The 17900-nt window shown below is 42.9% G+C and overlaps 1 protein-coding gene across 2 annotated transcripts in view; it reads left to right on the plus strand.

Annotated features, from left to right (window-relative positions):
* Positions 1–16457, plus strand: part of LCMT1 (leucine carboxyl methyltransferase 1) — a 31621-nt gene extending 15164 nt beyond the window's left edge. For both annotated transcript variants that reach the window (XM_054041798.1, XM_054041799.1), the window contains 6 exons: positions 6859–6961; positions 8816–8936; positions 9984–10085; positions 10567–10658; positions 13381–13478; positions 15616–16457. In XM_054041798.1, coding sequence (XP_053897773.1) covers positions 6859–6961; positions 8816–8936; positions 9984–10085; positions 10567–10658; positions 13381–13478; positions 15616–15638 — 539 coding nt within the window. In that variant the 3' untranslated portion in view covers positions 15639–16457. The remainder of the gene's footprint in view (positions 1–6858; positions 6962–8815; positions 8937–9983; positions 10086–10566; positions 10659–13380; positions 13479–15615) is intronic.
* Positions 16458–17900: the final 1443 nt, after the last annotated feature.

Raw genomic sequence — 17900 nt, forward strand, 5'->3', positions numbered from 1 at the left:
AAAACTATCAGTTTACGGTGTAGATAAAGGGCTCTTCAATCTAGCAAAGAAAAGCATAAGATTCAGTGGTGGGAAGGTGAAGCAAGACAAATTCAGATTGGATATAAAATGCGTATTTTTTACCAGTGAGGATAATTAACCATTGGAACAATTTATCAAGGGTTGTGATGGATTCTCCGTCGCTGGGAATTTTTAAATCGGGATTGGATGTATTTTCTGAAAGATCTGCTCTAGTTCAAATAGGACTTTCTTGAATTAATCCCTATGGCCAGTGTTAAACTAGATGATCACAGTGGTCCCTTCTGCTTTTATAATCTGTTAATCTGAATTTGAGTTCATAATCTTGAAATGAAGTGATTTGGAATAGGTAATGTTTGTTGATGTGCTCAAATTATCATCTCCTTAACTATCCAACATTTTGCATGTCATTTGAATGGCAGGTTGTTCAGTTGTGAATTCTGTTCTTGAGAGGTGAAAACCTAGTGCCATTTATCAGTGAAGGTAACAAGCTGCCTCTTGTTCTTCTCACTAGGAGATGGTTGATGTCGTGAAATGAAAATATCCAAATTATTGGTTCTTTTTAACCCAAGTCCCAAAATGACTACTGTGATATAGACAATCTTTTTGTTGGGTCAGAAATCCACCCCAATTAGAGTGCAACAAGATAAAACATCGCATGAGAAGTCACTCAGAAAAATCTGTTATATGATATCAATCTGTAGTTCTTATCTTGGTATCAATGTGTTTTTAGCTATGCACTAGTAAAATTAATTGTACGCATGAAGTAACAAACAGCATATTGTAATCAAGATCTGTTAGATAGCATTACTGTGTGACTGTAACATCATTTCTCTGCGATTGCCAGACATTGGCAGTTAGTTTGTGTCTGCTGTATGTGCTGATTCCTCAGTTATTTTTCCAAAGCAATTAAAATTCAACCGCTTTTTTTAAATGTTGGATTGTTTTTCTACTATGTTGGTTCAGCCCTAGAATTCCCCTAAGGAAAAATAAAGCACCCTGATTCTAATTGATGGCTACCATAATATAAATATTAGGCCATTGAGGAACTCTCCTATGGAGTCCTGGTTTAAATTAACACTTGCTGAAATGCCTGACCTCTGGGAATGCAAACTGTCCCAGGGCTCCTAATCCAGGAGAAGTGCTGGATGTCAGTACCACAGAAGTTAAACTGATGGAACAATACTCTCCAGGGATTTTGAACTCTTATTGTGGTCTTCAATTTAACTTTGCTGGTATTGGCATCCAGCATTTCTCCTGGATAACTTTCTTATGCATCCGAAGAAGTGGGCTGTAGTCCACGAAAGCTTATGCTCTAATAAATTTGTTAGTCTCTAAGGTGCCACAAGTACTCCTGTTCTTCTTTTTGCGGATACAGACTAACACGGCTGTTACTCTGAAACTTTTCTTCCTCTTAGGTCAACTCCATGCTGTTGCCCCTTGTACGTAAATCACTCCTATGATGTGTGCTTTGGCATCTGCTACTTCAGTTGATGAAAAATATCCTCTGACCTGACTCTTGTCCTGTCGCCTCTTTCCATTCCACAAGCATTTAAATGTTTCTAGTTCTTTCTTGGGACACGTGCCAACAGATGAATTTTCTTGGTCCCAGGACAGCATGTTTCTTCCTTGTCATTTCCTTCCATGAAGGGGTTGCAGTCTGAGAATAGATGTCTGAAGGAAGAGCTCCATAGCTTGCTGAATTGTACAGCTGTTTGGAGCCACTGCGTTGACACTTGGATGTTTGGTCACTTGAATGCATTGTTAGTTTTCTCTTGAAGTCCAGGATCAACATGGCGGCTTTATTAAAGTAACGTTAGGAGGATTGTTCTCCACCTTAGGAGGATTGTTCTCCACTTTGTCGGCATTAGCTCGAACTTTCTCGGCGCTCTGTCTCACCGCGCCACTTGTGTGGATTCCCGCTCTTTAATTAGCTGGTGCCCTGTCTAGACTTGGGAGCAGCTTTTTTGCCCATGCCTTTCCAGATTTGTTCATTACCAAATGCAGAGGTCTTCAGATGTTGAATCCTTGCTGTCTAATCTGCATATCTTTCATTGGGGAGGGTCCTGTGATTGTATGACAGCAAGAGACCTGGGTTACTTTTCATTCTTAAAGTCTGTTCACTCTTTCGGTTGTAGCCAATGTTTGGGACCAAATTCTTCAAGTCTTAGTCTTGTTATACTTTATCCAGGGGGCTCTTTCTTGATCCCCTCAGATGTTTGTGTTCTGGATGCATGGATTCACAAAAATGTGTGATGTAGGTATTGATTTCCATGGTTCATTCCCCGTCCCTCCCCTTGTGGTATTTCAGATGGTACTCCTCTTCATTTGTCACATTGCTGATGGGAGTAAGCTATTCATTGTGGCTGTCCTGGAAAGTGCTGCATTTTCTCATCCTTCAGTAAACGGAGAGGCTAGAGTATTGATTATTTTCTTTTCTTAAATGATTATACAGAACTCAAGCCTCCGGCCATCGCCCCATATGTAAACATACTGGGGGAAACTGAGTAAAAGAAACCCACTTTCAGGGGAAGGATACACATTGCAAAGGTATAAATTATTTAATACAAACTACTCTGAAGCTTTGCTATGGTTGGATGTGTGGATCTTACCCAGATTGCATGGAACTGAAACACAACTGTTACAGTTGTTTCAAAATTGAACAAATAGAGGCACAAATCAATAAATGTCCTTGCAAAAGAAAATGGGAGTGGGAGAAAACGGGGGAAACAGCACATAAGCTATTGTAGTCCGCTAACAGACCAGGATGGGTCCAGGCCCAAAGTTAGTTGCATATTTCTACCAGTGAAAATGCTGAAGCTTAAATAAACCCCGCAGTCTTAGACGGTGACTTTTTCACTTTAAAGCCCAACTGCTTCATCTTCTAGTCGCATACAGCGAACTCTTTCATCTGTTTTGGTTGCCAGCGTAAGATACTAAAAGAACCATGGGCTTAGTTGTCTGTCCCAATCTTTCTAATAACGGTATAAAGAAGAACAGGAGTACTTGTGGCACCTTAGAGACTAACAAATTTATTAGAGCATAAGCTTTCGTGGACTACAGCCCACTTCTTCGGATGCATATAGAATGGAACATATATATATATATATATATATATATATATATATATATATTATGCTCTAATAAATTTGTTAGTCTCTAAGGTGCCACAAGTACTCCTGTTCTTCTTTTTGCGGATACAGACTAACACGGCTGCTACTCTGAAACCTAATAACGGTATGTGGCAGGACTATTGAAAAGTGATCCACAGAAAATAAAAGCCTCTTCCAAAGAAGTATTTCAGCTTTCGGAGGGGAAGAGTGCATGCTTTTCCCGACTTGGAAATATTCACAAGCAGGGCCTGAAACAGGAAGCCTTACCTTCAATTTCTCAATCACCTTTTGTTCTTGCCCACCTCTCCACTGTGTGCCGTGGGGGAGATTCGTTCAGGGTTGCAGCTCTCTGGCCCAGCGTCGCGGGAGAAAGCTCTCAAGCCACACTCCTTGGCTGGTGGAAGGAGCCTGCTTGTCAAACTTCTGGGCAACTGTGAGCTCTTCTTCCCAAGGGGAAGGTTATTGTGACGTGAGACCTTTGGAGGAGCAAGGCAGATAGTGAAAGCAGAAGCAGTGGAAGTTCCTTGCATTAAAGAGAGCTGGAGTCAACTTCACTTGACTAAGCTTTCTGTTCATAAATCCCAGGACTCAGACCAGTCAAGACAATATGACTGCAGTGCCCAGATGCTGTTTGTTTTTTCTTCTTGTGCTGCACTATAGGTTGCTGTGTGTTACGCTAAAATGTGTTCAGATTTGTTCTGCTTCACAAGTATGAACTGTAAATCTGGAGCTCTCTAAATGGGATGTTAAGTAATATAATAACATTGCCATGTGGTGGCAAAGTGCAATGCCAGTTTGTGATATTTTCCGCAGCTGTTTATAGCCTGACTTTGACTTTTGGCCTCAGAGCAATATAAACAATATAGCCCCCTTACCTTGCCTTGGGTAAGTTTCCAGTATATAATTACAGAAGGATGTTAATCTGTCCATTTAAAAAGGTTTAAGCTTGATTTTTATCATATACCTTCACTATTAGTTTTACTAAAACCTGACTAATTCTTCTTAAAATGTACATGGCACATCTCTTCCAAAGTTAGAATTTTTGTAGAGATCTTGGGGAAAATCCTACAAGGAATTTCAGAGAGATGGTGGTTTAAAACTTTTGCTTGCTTTTTAGAGACTTTTCCTAATGCTCTTTTGTCTACTCACGCTTTTTCAGAACAGATTCACTTACCCCCTTATACTTTATTTCTCCAGGATTCCTTAACAAGTAGAAGTGCCACGTACAAGTTTTGTGGGTGTGCATGTAAGAATTATTGTGATATTTAAAGGTGCTATTGCTTGAAAATGTCATGTTAGTGATATGACACATGCATCAGTTTGCATGCCGTATGTATGTGCACTTGTGCCATAGTTTGAACTAAGGGAGCTCAGTTGTCTTTGCTTGTAGATTATAGACACCTAGACAGCCAGTATTAAAAGCCAGATGCTGTGCCCGTCACAACATCCTCTCAAGCCTTGCATTTTTTATTACAGCCAAGAACAAACTTAATTTACTAGTGTAGATTATTCAGGTTGATGAAGTGTGAAACAGAAGTTGTATTTAACTTAGTTGCTAATTGGATGATGATGTATTTTGCTATATCCTGTGTGGATAGGACAGTTTAACTCAGTATTCCTTCCCTGCTTTTTGCTAGGCCATCTGGAATTCTGCTTGCATCACCTGGCCCTTGAATACCACTTTTGTGGGCCTGGTATAATAACAGGAATGAATGGGTGAGGGAAATAGAGCTGCTATTACAGAGTAAATGGGCATAAAAAGTTGACTCAAAATGGTCAGTCATTTACTCTGCCCAACTTTATCTTCTCTCCTGTAACTTTGAGTGAACTTTCTGTGTTTGTATCTTTGTTCAGAAACTGTTGGAGATAGAGCTGTTTTATTTTGCTGGTGACCGTTTGGAGTGCTGGTCGCTTGAGAGCTAGGCAGGTTTATGCCAGTTAGTGTCTGAAGTACTTATTGCGTTTAATAAATTGCTTCTCAATTACTACTTTTTCTGAAATGGAAAACCCTGTTCTTCCTGTCTCTTCATTCACTTGGCTGCACTCTCTTTACCTAGCTTTTGACACCTGGTCTTGCATTAACATTCAGTAATGATGTTTGTCTGCAATGGTGTTACAGGCTTCCAAATGGAACCATGCCAAAGCTAGTGATCGCTATTGCAGATGTATATAGACTGAATGCGGCAAGGCCGTTTGGATCTCACTTGGGGTTTTTCCATTGTTTACTTATTTTACTGCTAGCGCTCGGAGCGGGAAATGAACGTGCCATTTTGCCCTAGCGGTTTTACAGTGTAATCCCAGTTCTTGAGTTCAAAGGAGGGCATAAACCAGTTGCTTGGGCAATCTAACTTTATGCATGAAGTCCTTCAAAATATGACTTCTGCCCTTTTGCCTTCAGGCAGTTTTCAAGAGTCTGTATTTAAACTGAAAATTTGGTTTGATGAAAGTCCTTCATATGGAGACTAGACTGAGAATCTAAATCGGTTGGCTTCTCTGGACATGGGATTCCTTTTGCTACCCAGTCACGAACGATAATGCTACTACTGGCTTTCTTATACTGTCTATCTAATGCCAGCATAGAGGAACATCCGTGTGTATCTTAACTTTCCGACTACCATGGCTTTATCTCTTTGTATTACTCAAAAGCTGTTTCCTGAGAGCTCAGCTATCCTTGGATCTTTGGGTACGTCTATACTTACTTCCTGGTCCGGATGTAAGCGATCGATCTTCTGGGATCGATCCCGGAAGTGCTCGCCGTCGACGCTGGTACTCCAGCTCAGCGAGAGGAGTACGCGGCATCGACGGGGGAGCCTGCCTGCCGCGTCTGGACCCGCGGTAAGTTCGGACTAAGGTACTTCGAATTCAGCTACGTTATTAACGTAGCTGAATTTGCGTACCTTAGTCCGAAATGGGGGGTTAGTGTGGACCAGGCCTTTATGAAGCATCTCTGCCCCTACAGAATACCTTCTCCTTTCAGTCACTTAATCTTTGAACACTAAATTAACATAGTCATTAACATAATCCCTAGATAAAATGGTTGAAGCTGGGAGTGGGTGACAGGGGATGGATCACTTGATGGTTACCTGTTCTGTTCATTCCCTCTGAAGCACCTGGCATTGGCCACTGTCAGAAGACAGGATACCGGGCTAGTTGGACCTTTGGTCTGACCCAGTGTGGCTGTTCTTATGACCTAAAACCAGAAACATTCAGAACTCCTGTCCTCTGTCTGCCATCCAGTAATGTGCTAATCCTTATTACATCATAATGGTGGTTACCCTGCTAACTTATATGGAATTAAAATTTTATTATTCATTAGTAAATCAGAATGTATGGGGAAATGCTAGGAGGTCTTACAAATAAATCAGGCCTTTAGGCAAAGCTTTATTTTTCCTTAGGGGACAGCGTGCTATCCTTCTCTTTTGTTTCGCTTCTCTTCTTCACACCCTAAGCCAATGGCAACAATCAGGGTCATCTACCTGCATTAGTGGCGATAGTAGCAAGAGAACATCTGATAGTAATGCATTGCAATCTGTAAATATCAATATCCTGCATATACAGTATTCTGTTACTACAGAAGCTTTTCAGACTCTGTTTATTTCTTTTTAATATACAACAGGTCAGACTTTGGATCTCAAGTTGCTCGTGTCTTCCTTTGTTAAAAATACTCCAGTAATTGCAACATCCCTTTTGCTTATCAAGAACTTAACCATTAATCTTAAAATTGCAGATGCTCACAGCCTAGATTCCAGCCGATATGCTATACTTGCAGCAGATCTTCGAGACGCAGCAGAGCTGGAGGAAAAACTAAAGAAATTTAACATGGATACACAGTAAGATAATCTGTTTCAAAGGTTTGTGGAAATGTACTGGAGAAAGTAAAATCTGTTTTGGGAGTACAGTAACTGCCTCCAGTTTTTATTATGCCATTTCCATGGTTACCTCGTTCTGAATCCTTTGAGCAGAAGGAATTGTGCAGATACTGTGTAGCTTCACTGAGCAGGCTGCTAGTGCAGTCATTGCCTGCATATTTCCAAGTCCTAATCAGGATCGTCCTCGTCTTCAGCCCGTTTCTGCAAGATTCACACTCTTCCTCCATGAGAACATCAAACCTCTTAGAGGAAAATCCACTAGATCATAGATCAGCTCTGTAAGTATGTGTAGTTCGTTTATAATACCTGGGATTATAAATATCACTTGATTAAAATAAGAACACTGACACATTGCCCAACTGTTGCCATTCTGAATTACCTCTTTTAGAAGCTGGATTCGTTGCGTTTGGTTAATGATTAGTGACTAAATCACTATATGCTCCTTATATCGGTGAACTGTCAGAGGACACTGTCCAGGAGAGTCTGGAACCCAACTACAGTACTTGATAGAATAAAGACTCTAACACACACGGAATTACTCTTCCGGGTTTTTACTCGTGCAGCTTGTTTTCTATGCCTCTTTGTAAGGTCAATCTATTTCCTAAGACTATTTTTATTTTTTTCCTGAGGTGGGGAATGGGAGAATCTGTCAAGAACTCTATCCTGGAGGTAGAATCTGGGATTTTGTTGCTCATAAACTATGCACTTAAGTTTCCATGCTCGAGCCCAGAGAGCTTTGATGGATGCCATTTCCAAAGTGATAGATGCCCTTTCCAAATCTGAGAGAGAAACAGAGCATCGCTAGCAGGGAAAAGGCAGGTGGGATAGTCAGGATGTATTAAGCTTTCATTTAGATTTTAGCACTTTCATCTTAAAAGCACTGTCCCTGCTTATCTACACAACTCCTTGTGAAATTACTTTTGTTTCTAGTGATGACGGTATCAAAAAGCAAACTTCTTACTTGTAGGCAAAATTACTCATGTCGATATTTGCATTTCTCAGTGTGGATGGAGGGGAAAAGAGAAGCGATAGCTGAATCATAGCTAGCAAATCGTGATCTAGTACTATCAAGGCCTTTTTGCTGGTACTTGTCTGTATGTGGCTGTCCTTAAAATGTTCCCCTCTTAAATATTACGTGCAGAGAGATACTTTTGCTGCGTGAAAGGAGTAGAGCAGGGAGCATGTGCTCCTCAGAAACAGACTTCAAGATCCATTGAAGTCCACATCTCCACAGAATATACACAGCCTCCAGCTCCTCCTATGGCAAAGGAGAATTAAGATTCCAGATGTGATAGTGAAAGTGAAGTATCCATATTGCCTTTGCTGATCAAGACAAAATTGCAGGATGAAGAGGGGACAAGCTCTTGACAATACCTGGTTTGCTACTGAGGAAGGGACAGGCCAGGGTAAAGAACAGAACCTAGTAGTCATGAACAGGGGCTCGTGACACCTCCCTTTCATTATGGCTAGATGGGAAAGAGGCCTTGTACCTCTTTTTCTGTTGTAATGTGGGGTCATGGTATAGAAAAGATTAGGAAACCACTGGAATAGAAAAGTTTACAATTCCTGTACAAGTAACCTTGCATTTCTGGTATCACCTGGAAAGGCTGGAGACCCAATCCTAGCCTTTGCATGGTAAAATGATTCAGTCCTCAATTAATATCTGTTTCATTGAGATGTGGAGTGTCCCTAACTGGTTCACATGTGCATGTGAAAGCACTTGTCTGTTGCTCACCATTCTTGAATGATATATAGTAGAAACAGTTTGATCTTTTCTTTCTCTCTCCCCCTCCCCCCCCCCTTTGTTTTTTAAAGATTGCCTACGCTCCTGATAGCAGAGTGTGTGCTGGTTTATATGACCCCTGACCAGTCCGCAAGTCTTCTAAAGTGGGCAGCGAACACTTTTCAGACGGCTATGGTTATAAACTATGAGCAGGTAAAAGGAAAAAGATGTAGCTTTTCACTGCTGCATTATTTGCATAGAAAACTCTGAGAGCAGTGGGAATTTTGCATGTAAAATTATGATAGATTACAACTTTGTAGACTTTTCTAATCAGAACTCTGCAAATTCAGGATTTAGCTGGCTTTTGGGTTAGAATTCTAGAAATTGTAGGGCTGGAAGGGATCTCAAGGTCTGTCTCATCTATCCCCCTGCATGAGGTAGGAGTATGTGTACCTAGACCATCCCTGACAGGTGTTGGTCTAACTTATTCTTAAATACCTCCAATGCAGGGGAGGCCATGGGACTGACCTCAGGTATTGGGTAACAAATAGCTACAAATGCCTGTTCTGGTGAATGGCTGACTTGTGTCATTTTGTACCAAAATAGTTTCTCTGAAATGAAACAACTGAGACTTTTTTAAAATCTGGATTAATCCGATTTTGGAAAGAAACTAAGATGATGGGTTACAGATGGCACAATTCAATGAAATGGCACTGAGTGATGTTATATAAGCTTATTACATTTTATAGTATCACTCCTTTGGCACCATTGAAAATGGAGCAAACATTGCATCAGCCTTCGCTGAGCCTTTCTGTGTGAAAGTGAAAAGCTGCCTTTTGGGACGTAGTAATGAACCTTCCACCTTGTAAGTTATTGATCTGAATCTAAACCAAGTTGGGAGCAACCAGAAGTCATGGCTCTGTTAGTTTTAATTGGTCTGTGAACAGCATTGGCAGGCCTCCAGTCCAGTTGTCAATGCTCAGTTACCCACAGAAGGAAAACCACCACCCCATGTACATTAAACTGGTCCCTTTGATGGCCGTCGTGATTGAGGGGCCAAGGATTTGACATGGCCGTGGACACGCGGAGTGAGAGCTCAGGCATGCTGGCAGGAAAACACCTGAAAAGTTTGCACTGCCTGTGCTGTGAAACTTCTGGGGCTAATCGGAGGGTTTTGACTCATCTGAGTGACCAGTTTCCACTGTAGCTAAATCCCCTTTCAAAGTGAGAAATGACACCTTTTGTCATCTCCTTTCCAAGGTGAACATGGCTGATAGATTTGGGCAGATCATGATTGAGAATTTGCAGAGAAGACAGTGCAGCCTGGCTGGAGTGGAAGCCTGCAAATCCTTAGACTCTCAGGTGAGTCCAGCCCCCACAGAGCAGTGAGTCTCGTTGATACTTCACAATCAATCTAATGGGAAGCTTTATCTTCTCCAGATATGGCAGTTATAAGACCCAGACCAATGAATAGCCGCTGTGTGTGCCCTAACCTGCCTCTGCCAATACAAATACTTTCTATTCCCGGTCATCATCGTAATTAGGAATTACCCCTCTCTGTTTCATAGACATCATTCATCTCCTGTATCCAGCGAGTGAAAAAGTGACTGTTTTTTGAGAAAAGCAAAAATCTTACCCTCAATTTGAGGCTTATTAGGAATCTTAATTTCCATTCATCAGAAGCGATTTTTTTCATCCGATACTTGCAATGTCAGAGAGTAGGTCTCCTGTCTTAATGCAAATAGCCCTCCTAGCAAATGCTAAGGAAAAGACTGGGCACTTGCCTTTCCTTCACTTTCCTTCTCATGTTCTCTGAGCACTTCACTTTCCCTTCGTTTTACAGAGGGAGCGGTTACTGTTAAATGGCTGGGAAACTGCAAATGCCGTTGATATGATGAAAGTCTACAGCTACTTGCCACCGGCTGATGTCAAAAGGTACTGCTAACTGCTTGCTTGTAGGCAGAACTCCCCTTTAAATGTTTCCACCATAGCTCATCTCAATCACTTGTTTGGCATCTGTAATACATAGCACCACCTTCCTGAGCTCTCCTTGTATCTCCTGAGCTAAGCGAGGTTTATCTAAGGGTATGTCTACACTTGGAGTTTTTGCGCTATAAGTTTCACCGGTGATAGGGAACCAGTGAAAGTAAAGCGCTGGTTTGTGTGCTCACTCAATTCCTCAGGTGTTGGAGAGTGTTTACGCTACCAGCACTTCCATCACTGATGAGAGCAGAGCTGTAGGTCTTGCGGGAAGGGGGGCGTGAGCGGAAGGCATTCGGGGTCCCTGCTCAGTGCCCCGTGCTGCCCTGCTTCATGTCTCAGGAACCCCATTACTTCCTTGTTTCTTCTGGGGCATATTTTTTTTTTTTAAACCTCCTGCTGTCTGGCTGCTTTCCCCGCCACATCTACAAACAAAGGGAAAGGGAGCTTTAAACTTCCCGGGGCTTACAGGGGGAAGGGCGGACGTCCTATGCGTCAGAGTAGCGGAGATGCTGGCCAGAGTGGTCACTTTTGGAACTGTGGAATATCCTTTGGAGGCCAAAAGGAGTTTACGCTGGTAGAACGTGTCTTCACTTTCACAGCAGTGCAGAAAGAACAGTGGTAAGAGCTATATGCCTCTCGTGAAGATGGGTTTTCTTTTTGCGATGAAACTTCTGAGTTTGACCGCAAAAAGTCATTAACAAGTGTAGCCGCTCCTGTGGCTTTAGTGCAAAAAAGGGACTTTTTGCGCTTTAAATGGTAAGTGTAGGACCTGTAGGAATGCTGAGTACAGGAATTAAAGTTCCTTTGGCATTCCTTGTAAGGTCCTAAGCCACTGCAGTGATGGGTGAGCTAGAAGTACGTAGGGCTAGCTTGTGACTCATTCTACATGCTCACACCAGGGAGTCAGAACTCCCCTGACCCAGATCTTTGATTCAGACCTGTAGAGTAATCAAGGGTTTGTGTCTGCTTCCTCCCTCTCTGGAGCAAGTGGGTGGGGAATGGTCAGCCTCTGATCCATTCCCCCTGCTGGCTGGGTAAGGTAGCTGAGCCGGGGCAGGGTGGATACTGCTGCTATAAGCCAACAATACATAGCTGCATCTCATGAGTAATGAAGCAGGAGAGGACTTGCCATGTGGAGGGGAGTGTCTGGGTCACAGTGGGTTGATGGTGCTTACGCACTTTGCCTTGCTCAGATCTAAGGGCAGAGTCTAGCCCACGGAGCATAAACTGCGGGTGTCTTGCGTCCTCGATAAACTCCAGTTGGGCAATTGCATTCTACCTACAGTTTGAACTGATAGAGTTGTATCTATCCTTCGGTTGACAGAAACTGTTACATAGTGTTGCTGCTGGCTGTTAAACATCTGCCATGCCCCCACCCAGCGGTGCCATTTCCCTGCTGAGTGGCAAAGTGATCTATTTTATACATTTGCTTTTATAAAGTAGATTTTCATCTGCACTTTCCTTCCCAAAGCGAGCCATTGCCATTCACTACCGTTGGATTATTCATGAAATAAGCTTTCTGGGCATGAGGCCATCTCCACAATCAGAGATATCAGTTTAAGTCCTTAATGTGAAAAAGAACGAGACATTTAAAAACTTATCTAAGTAACTTGCTCAATGTTTAATCAGAATTGCAGGCCATTTAGACATCAGTCGTCCGCTGCAGTTTGAGCTGGCCAACTAGATTATTTTGATCAAAATAAACATTCACATATGGAGATTTCCCAAACCATGAGATTGTAAATCGTATGCGGTCCAAGTCTGGGTGACCAGGTTGTGTTTTCTCAATCTGTTACTGAAGTGTAAAACATTTCTTCCTTACCTTCTAACATGGTAAAAACGTTGACTGTTCAGTTCCTTTTGTCTGTCCCAGGTGCCCGTGAAAAAGCTACCCCAGTTCTCTGACCTTCAGTGAGGAGAATAATGCCTTTTATTTCCACAGCATCTTTTATCCTGAATGATTTTACAGTGTTTACTGACATGGTGTGTGCACTATGGTAATATAAATAATTACACACCTCTCATCCATAAGATTTGGGAGTGTGGCCAGTCACTTGCTGACACAGAAAGGTGGTTATTGGGAGCCATGATGGCATTCAGAAAAACTCACCGCAAAGCAATGAAACTTCCCCTTTTTCTGGACAATGGCAATGAGTAAATATTGTGGCTTTGATGGGAGTATAGTCTGAAATGATAGCCTAGAATCATTCATCAGGATATAGGTTCCTTTCATCAGTCTATAGTATTACATCGCCACAAACCTGATGTCACATGTACTTTAGCAAAAGAGATGAATAAAAAATATGTATCGTACTATAAAGATGCATGATTTAGCATTGGTACACTGAATCCCAGCAGTTAGAAGGGAGGGGAGGGGGCAAGGGTAGTATATAAAAAAATCACACTTAGGGATGCACATTGGTAGTTATTGCACAACTTCCTTGGGACCTTAAGAAACCTTCCCTTTAAACAGTGAGATCAGGCATCCCTGGCTGCTGTACGTTCCGTCCTGAGCAAAGGCTCGGAGCACTGGCATTTCCCCTTTTGTACATATTCGTATACCAAAAAGAAAACTTTTACTACTGAAACTGCTCACTTCTGGGGAATAAAGAGACGTGTTACAAAATGCACAAGGAAGATTCAGTTTTAAACCATCATTTCTATTTCCCTGCAGAATAGAGGGACTCGAATTCCTCGACGAAAAGGAACTCCTTGAACAACTCATGCAGCATTACTGCATCTGCTGGGCTACAAAAGATAGCTGTAATCTGGGTAATGTTTCTTTAAGTTTTAGGGTGTCTGTTTAAAGCTTGGCAAGGCTGCCTGCATACATCAGATCTATCACTGGAGTCTCCAGCAGCAGGACCTGGGGGCAGCTTCTCTACCCTTATATGGAGGTGGGCACCTACCTGATGGTGACTAGACAAGTGCCTCTTGCTCCACACCCTCCAAGGGTTTGTACAGACACTCAACCTGCCTCCCCCCCCCCCCCCCCCCCCAGGAAATCCATCCAAGTAGATCAGGGTTAGGGTTTTTAAATTAGAGACCTTAAATGACCTTTATGGCAATTGCCAGCTTGTGATGGGTGTCAGAGCTAATGAAGTGGGTTCCAAAGTCCTGCACACTTAGAGTGCTGTATAAATGAATAAACAGTCTGGTTTCATAGTGACTTGACAGCACTGAAATGCGCTCTCTCTCTTCATTAGCTTAGTCTTTTTGACATAGTTTATCAGAAAATGCCAATATGTTGAAACCAACACTTATTGCGGGAATATATCAAAAAGAGAGGGGGAGCCCAACCCACCCCTGAATAGCCCAGTGACTAGGGCACTTGCCTGGAAAGTAGGAAACCTGGGTTCATGTCCCTGCTCTGAATCAGGTGAGTATCCTAACCACTGGGCTGTTGGCTAGTCTGGGGTGGGTGTGTGTCTCCTCAGTTTTTTTACAAAAAAAATTCCAAAGGTCTCTGGTTTGTCTTGATGCAGAATGGGAAACATTGTCAAAAGCTCATATTTTTGCAGAATGGGAAAATGGTTTTCTGACTAGTTCTAGTTAGAACTACTCTACTGCAGAATTTCATAGGCTGCTTGATAGTTTGAATATTCCCCAAAAAGCTTCTCCAGCTGCATAACCCAAGAAAAAATGGCAGGGAATCAGTTATTCCCAGTTGTCCATTAGGTGCAAAAGAGTAAGATTCTAAAGTAATCTTCCTTCATGCTCTTCGTCATTAACTCTTAGTGGGAGAAAACTCTTCCAAAGGGTTTCCCATATATCCTAGCCAGGCTGGGTGTGGAATAGTTGATCTGGCTGATGAAGCTAGATCTAAAGCTCTCCTTTGCTGCAGCGTAACAGCTGCTGGCCTATGCTGTCTGCTAAGCAGAGCCTACAACCTTTGTGTGTAAGGTGCAGGGATGCATGGTTCCCCATTGATGAGAAGTTGATGACCATGTAGAATTATATCTTGAGGAGTTCAGCACAAAAAGTTCACCTCTCTCCAGTAATATTGGCTAGTGTTATCTCTCTGCTGTGCTTCACTCTGATTAGAGTGATAGGCTGCCCTTCGTTCACAGGGCCTCTTGTTATCAGCAGGAGCTGTATGTGCAGGGACTGAATGGTACAGCATATCCAAGAAGTGCAGAGAGACCAGACTTATTTGTTATCTCCGTTGGCTAATCCTAATATAAATGTACTGGTTCTTTGTCCTGCCTGATTGTAAGGCCTCGAGCAGTGAGACTTCCACCCTTTCCTTTGTGGAGCAGACTGATCGCTCCCATTGTCAGAAAGTGGCCTGTTTCTTACCCTGAACCTGTACTTTCCTGTTCTTGCCCTGAGTCCTTACCTCCCAGCTCCACGTTTGTTCTACCCGAGGTAAATCCTCACTTTCCTTCAAATTGGTTTAAACCCTTCAAATATTTGCAGACTTGCCATGTGGCTTTCTCTTAGCCAGGCTACTGGATTCTTTTACTCTTTCCTCACAAATCGATCCTTCTAATTCTATAAATTGGTTCTGTGCCTTTTTCCTGGGCTTCTTCCTGTTTGTTAATAGAGTGGCGGCTATGCTAGAAACTATATGGAGGGGGGCTAGAATCTTTCTGCTTTGTTCCATTGCTGCCCACTATCACCCATGCTGTGTCTTGCTTTTCACGTTCTATGGCCCTTAAAATGCAGTACTGGAGGGAATAAAAGATTATGGTGTCTGGAGAACATGGGAATTCATTTCAACATATTATTTAAATCACTGATGTTTAATTTCTCTTTGGTTGCAATATTGACCGTTTACCTTGCCCCCTATGCTCCTTAGATCCCAGACACTTGTTATAAACATCCCTTTCCTCCCAATAGCTGTTCTAATAGTAGTGAGTGTGGTTGGCATAGAAATATATTCTCCTTTCACTTTCTTTTCAAATAGGTCTTTCAAACATCACATTTTAAAGTATTCAATTCAAAGAAGCCGGGGGCACAGAAGCCAAAGCTGCCACCTACTGCTGGAGGGGAGCTCACACAAACCATGGGACTGTGCATGTGAGGACTCCGGGCTGCTCATCCTCATAACAGCGCCAGTGAAAAGAAAGTGACCAGTGCAGTGTTGCTGATGCTGACCCTTTCTTGTTGGCTTGTAATTGTTTTCATAAATCTCTACTGCCTTTGTGAGCAATCGTTCCGTTATGAGACTTTTTTCTCCCTTTTTCAGGGACTTGGTATGAGACTGTTTCTGAATGTCAAGAACTCCTGTTTAAAACATCCACTCCCTTTTGTTTAAAGGGGAGAGCACTGTCTCCTTGGTCGTTTTACTTCTCCTGTGTGTCTCTCGGGATGTATGTGAAATGCGTTTGTGAAGGGAAGATGTGTAAGCTGTGCCGTGGGCTGCGATAGTGGATGTTATGTTGTGTTGTTCACAGCTGATGATGGAGGGTGTTTTTCTTCCATTCAGGTTTATTTATTTTTGTGAAAAGGTATCCTCTGGGCCTTCTCCAGGTTCAGGCTGTAGCAAGGTGGCTGCCATTTTACTCAATTTCTCACTGACTCTTGCTCAGCTGTGTTCAGGAAAACTGGCTGTATTCAGCAGGACTTTGAAAGTGGAAAGGTCTTGCTTTGTAGTCCAGCAGTGATGGCAAAGGTGAGAAATGGAGTGGAAGATGCAGAGCTCCAGCTGTGTCTTCACACTAGTCCCCCGCCCTCCAAAAAAAGCTACCTGAAATTGAGTCTTGTAACTTGCCTTCAAGAAGGGTAATAAATGTCTATTATAACCTGTCTAATGTCTTATTCATAATGGGAATATCTAATATTTAGACACTTTGACTTTCATCTCACCAGACACTTCAGCATTACCTCTAGTAATGGGTGCAAACAGATGCAGTTGTCTTAATATCCTACACTACTTTTTCCTAGTGCATAATACTTGGCTACACAATAGTTACCCCACTCACTGTATATTAACTGTTCCCCCCCCCCCCCCCCGCCCATCCCTTTTTAGAATCTTACACTTATTATGTGACTTGAAAGATAAAATTGTGGTTCAGGGAAACAGCCACTGCATAGGTCCCCGTGCTTGTACTTTTCACTCTGCCAATACAGAGCTGCTGAAGTAATTGGCGACTACAGTTTCCTCTGCTGGTGTCTGCGTCAAGCTATTTTCTTTAATCGCAAGGTATAAAGGCCATAAGTCGTTAATGCCTTGCTCGCTGAATGTCTGTATTATTTACATTCCCTTTCCTGAAAGGAAAAAGCGAGAGACAGGGCCCCCTGCATACACGAGAGGAGCTTGCCTCTGTTTGCTCCCTAGCTACTGATCTTCATGGCATGCTTATCCCCGTACCCTTTACATGCTTTTGGCTTAAGTGTGCCTGTCTATCAACAGGCACGAGCAAGCTGTGTCTGCAACAGCCCTGACCCTTTGTGCTGACCTCCGTGTGCATGGGGACTAGAAAGGGAGGATTTAGCCTTGATTTTCCCATCTTCTTCACCTAAGTCTCTTCTTGTGCAGGAGGACTACCCCCGAAGAGCCTGGTACGCTTTCTGTCCTTTGCCATCCAGTGTCCTCCCTCTTGTCTGCTGGCTCACGGGCCCCTTCTGCTGCCTGGGGGCCGGGGCCGTTCAGTCAAGAGCAATGGGCTGCAGCCTCTGTGCTTCTATTACTTAGAATTGAATTCTTCCTGTGGTCCCATTCCCCCACCTCCACTATGTCGTGCATCCTAAGGTGAGCACAGGGCCAAATTTGACAAAGATGGGTAACATATATATGTTAGACCCACTCTGTACATTATACATCTAGAAGAGCTCTAGGTGGCTTCAAAGCTCATCTGTCAGTCCAATTAAAGGTATTACCTCACCTACCTTGGCTCACTTATGATTGTGGCAGATGGGCTTGTGACGGGTTGGATCACAGAAACCCCCTTGGGAGCTGCCACCTGATGTGCCAAGACTACTTCTGCCCCTGCTTTCCCTGCCAGCTCGGGACCCCAGCACCCTGTCTGGCTGAGCCAGCCACGCCCGTCTGCTCCAGCACAGACCCAGGGTCTGAATTACTTGCCCCAATGCTGCAGGCGTGACTGAAAGCAGCTTACAGAAGTGTTCCTGTCTTTAACACTCAAACCCAATGGGGTCTAAACCCAGATAAATCTGTTTTACCCTCTATAAAGCTTATACGGGGTAAACTCATAAATTGTTCACCCTCTAGAACACTGATAGAGAGGT

The sequence above is a fragment of the Malaclemys terrapin genome, chromosome 10 (genome assembly GCF_027887155.1).
Source record: "Malaclemys terrapin pileata isolate rMalTer1 chromosome 10, rMalTer1.hap1, whole genome shotgun sequence".
Lineage (NCBI taxonomy): Eukaryota > Metazoa > Chordata > Testudines > Emydidae > Malaclemys > Malaclemys terrapin.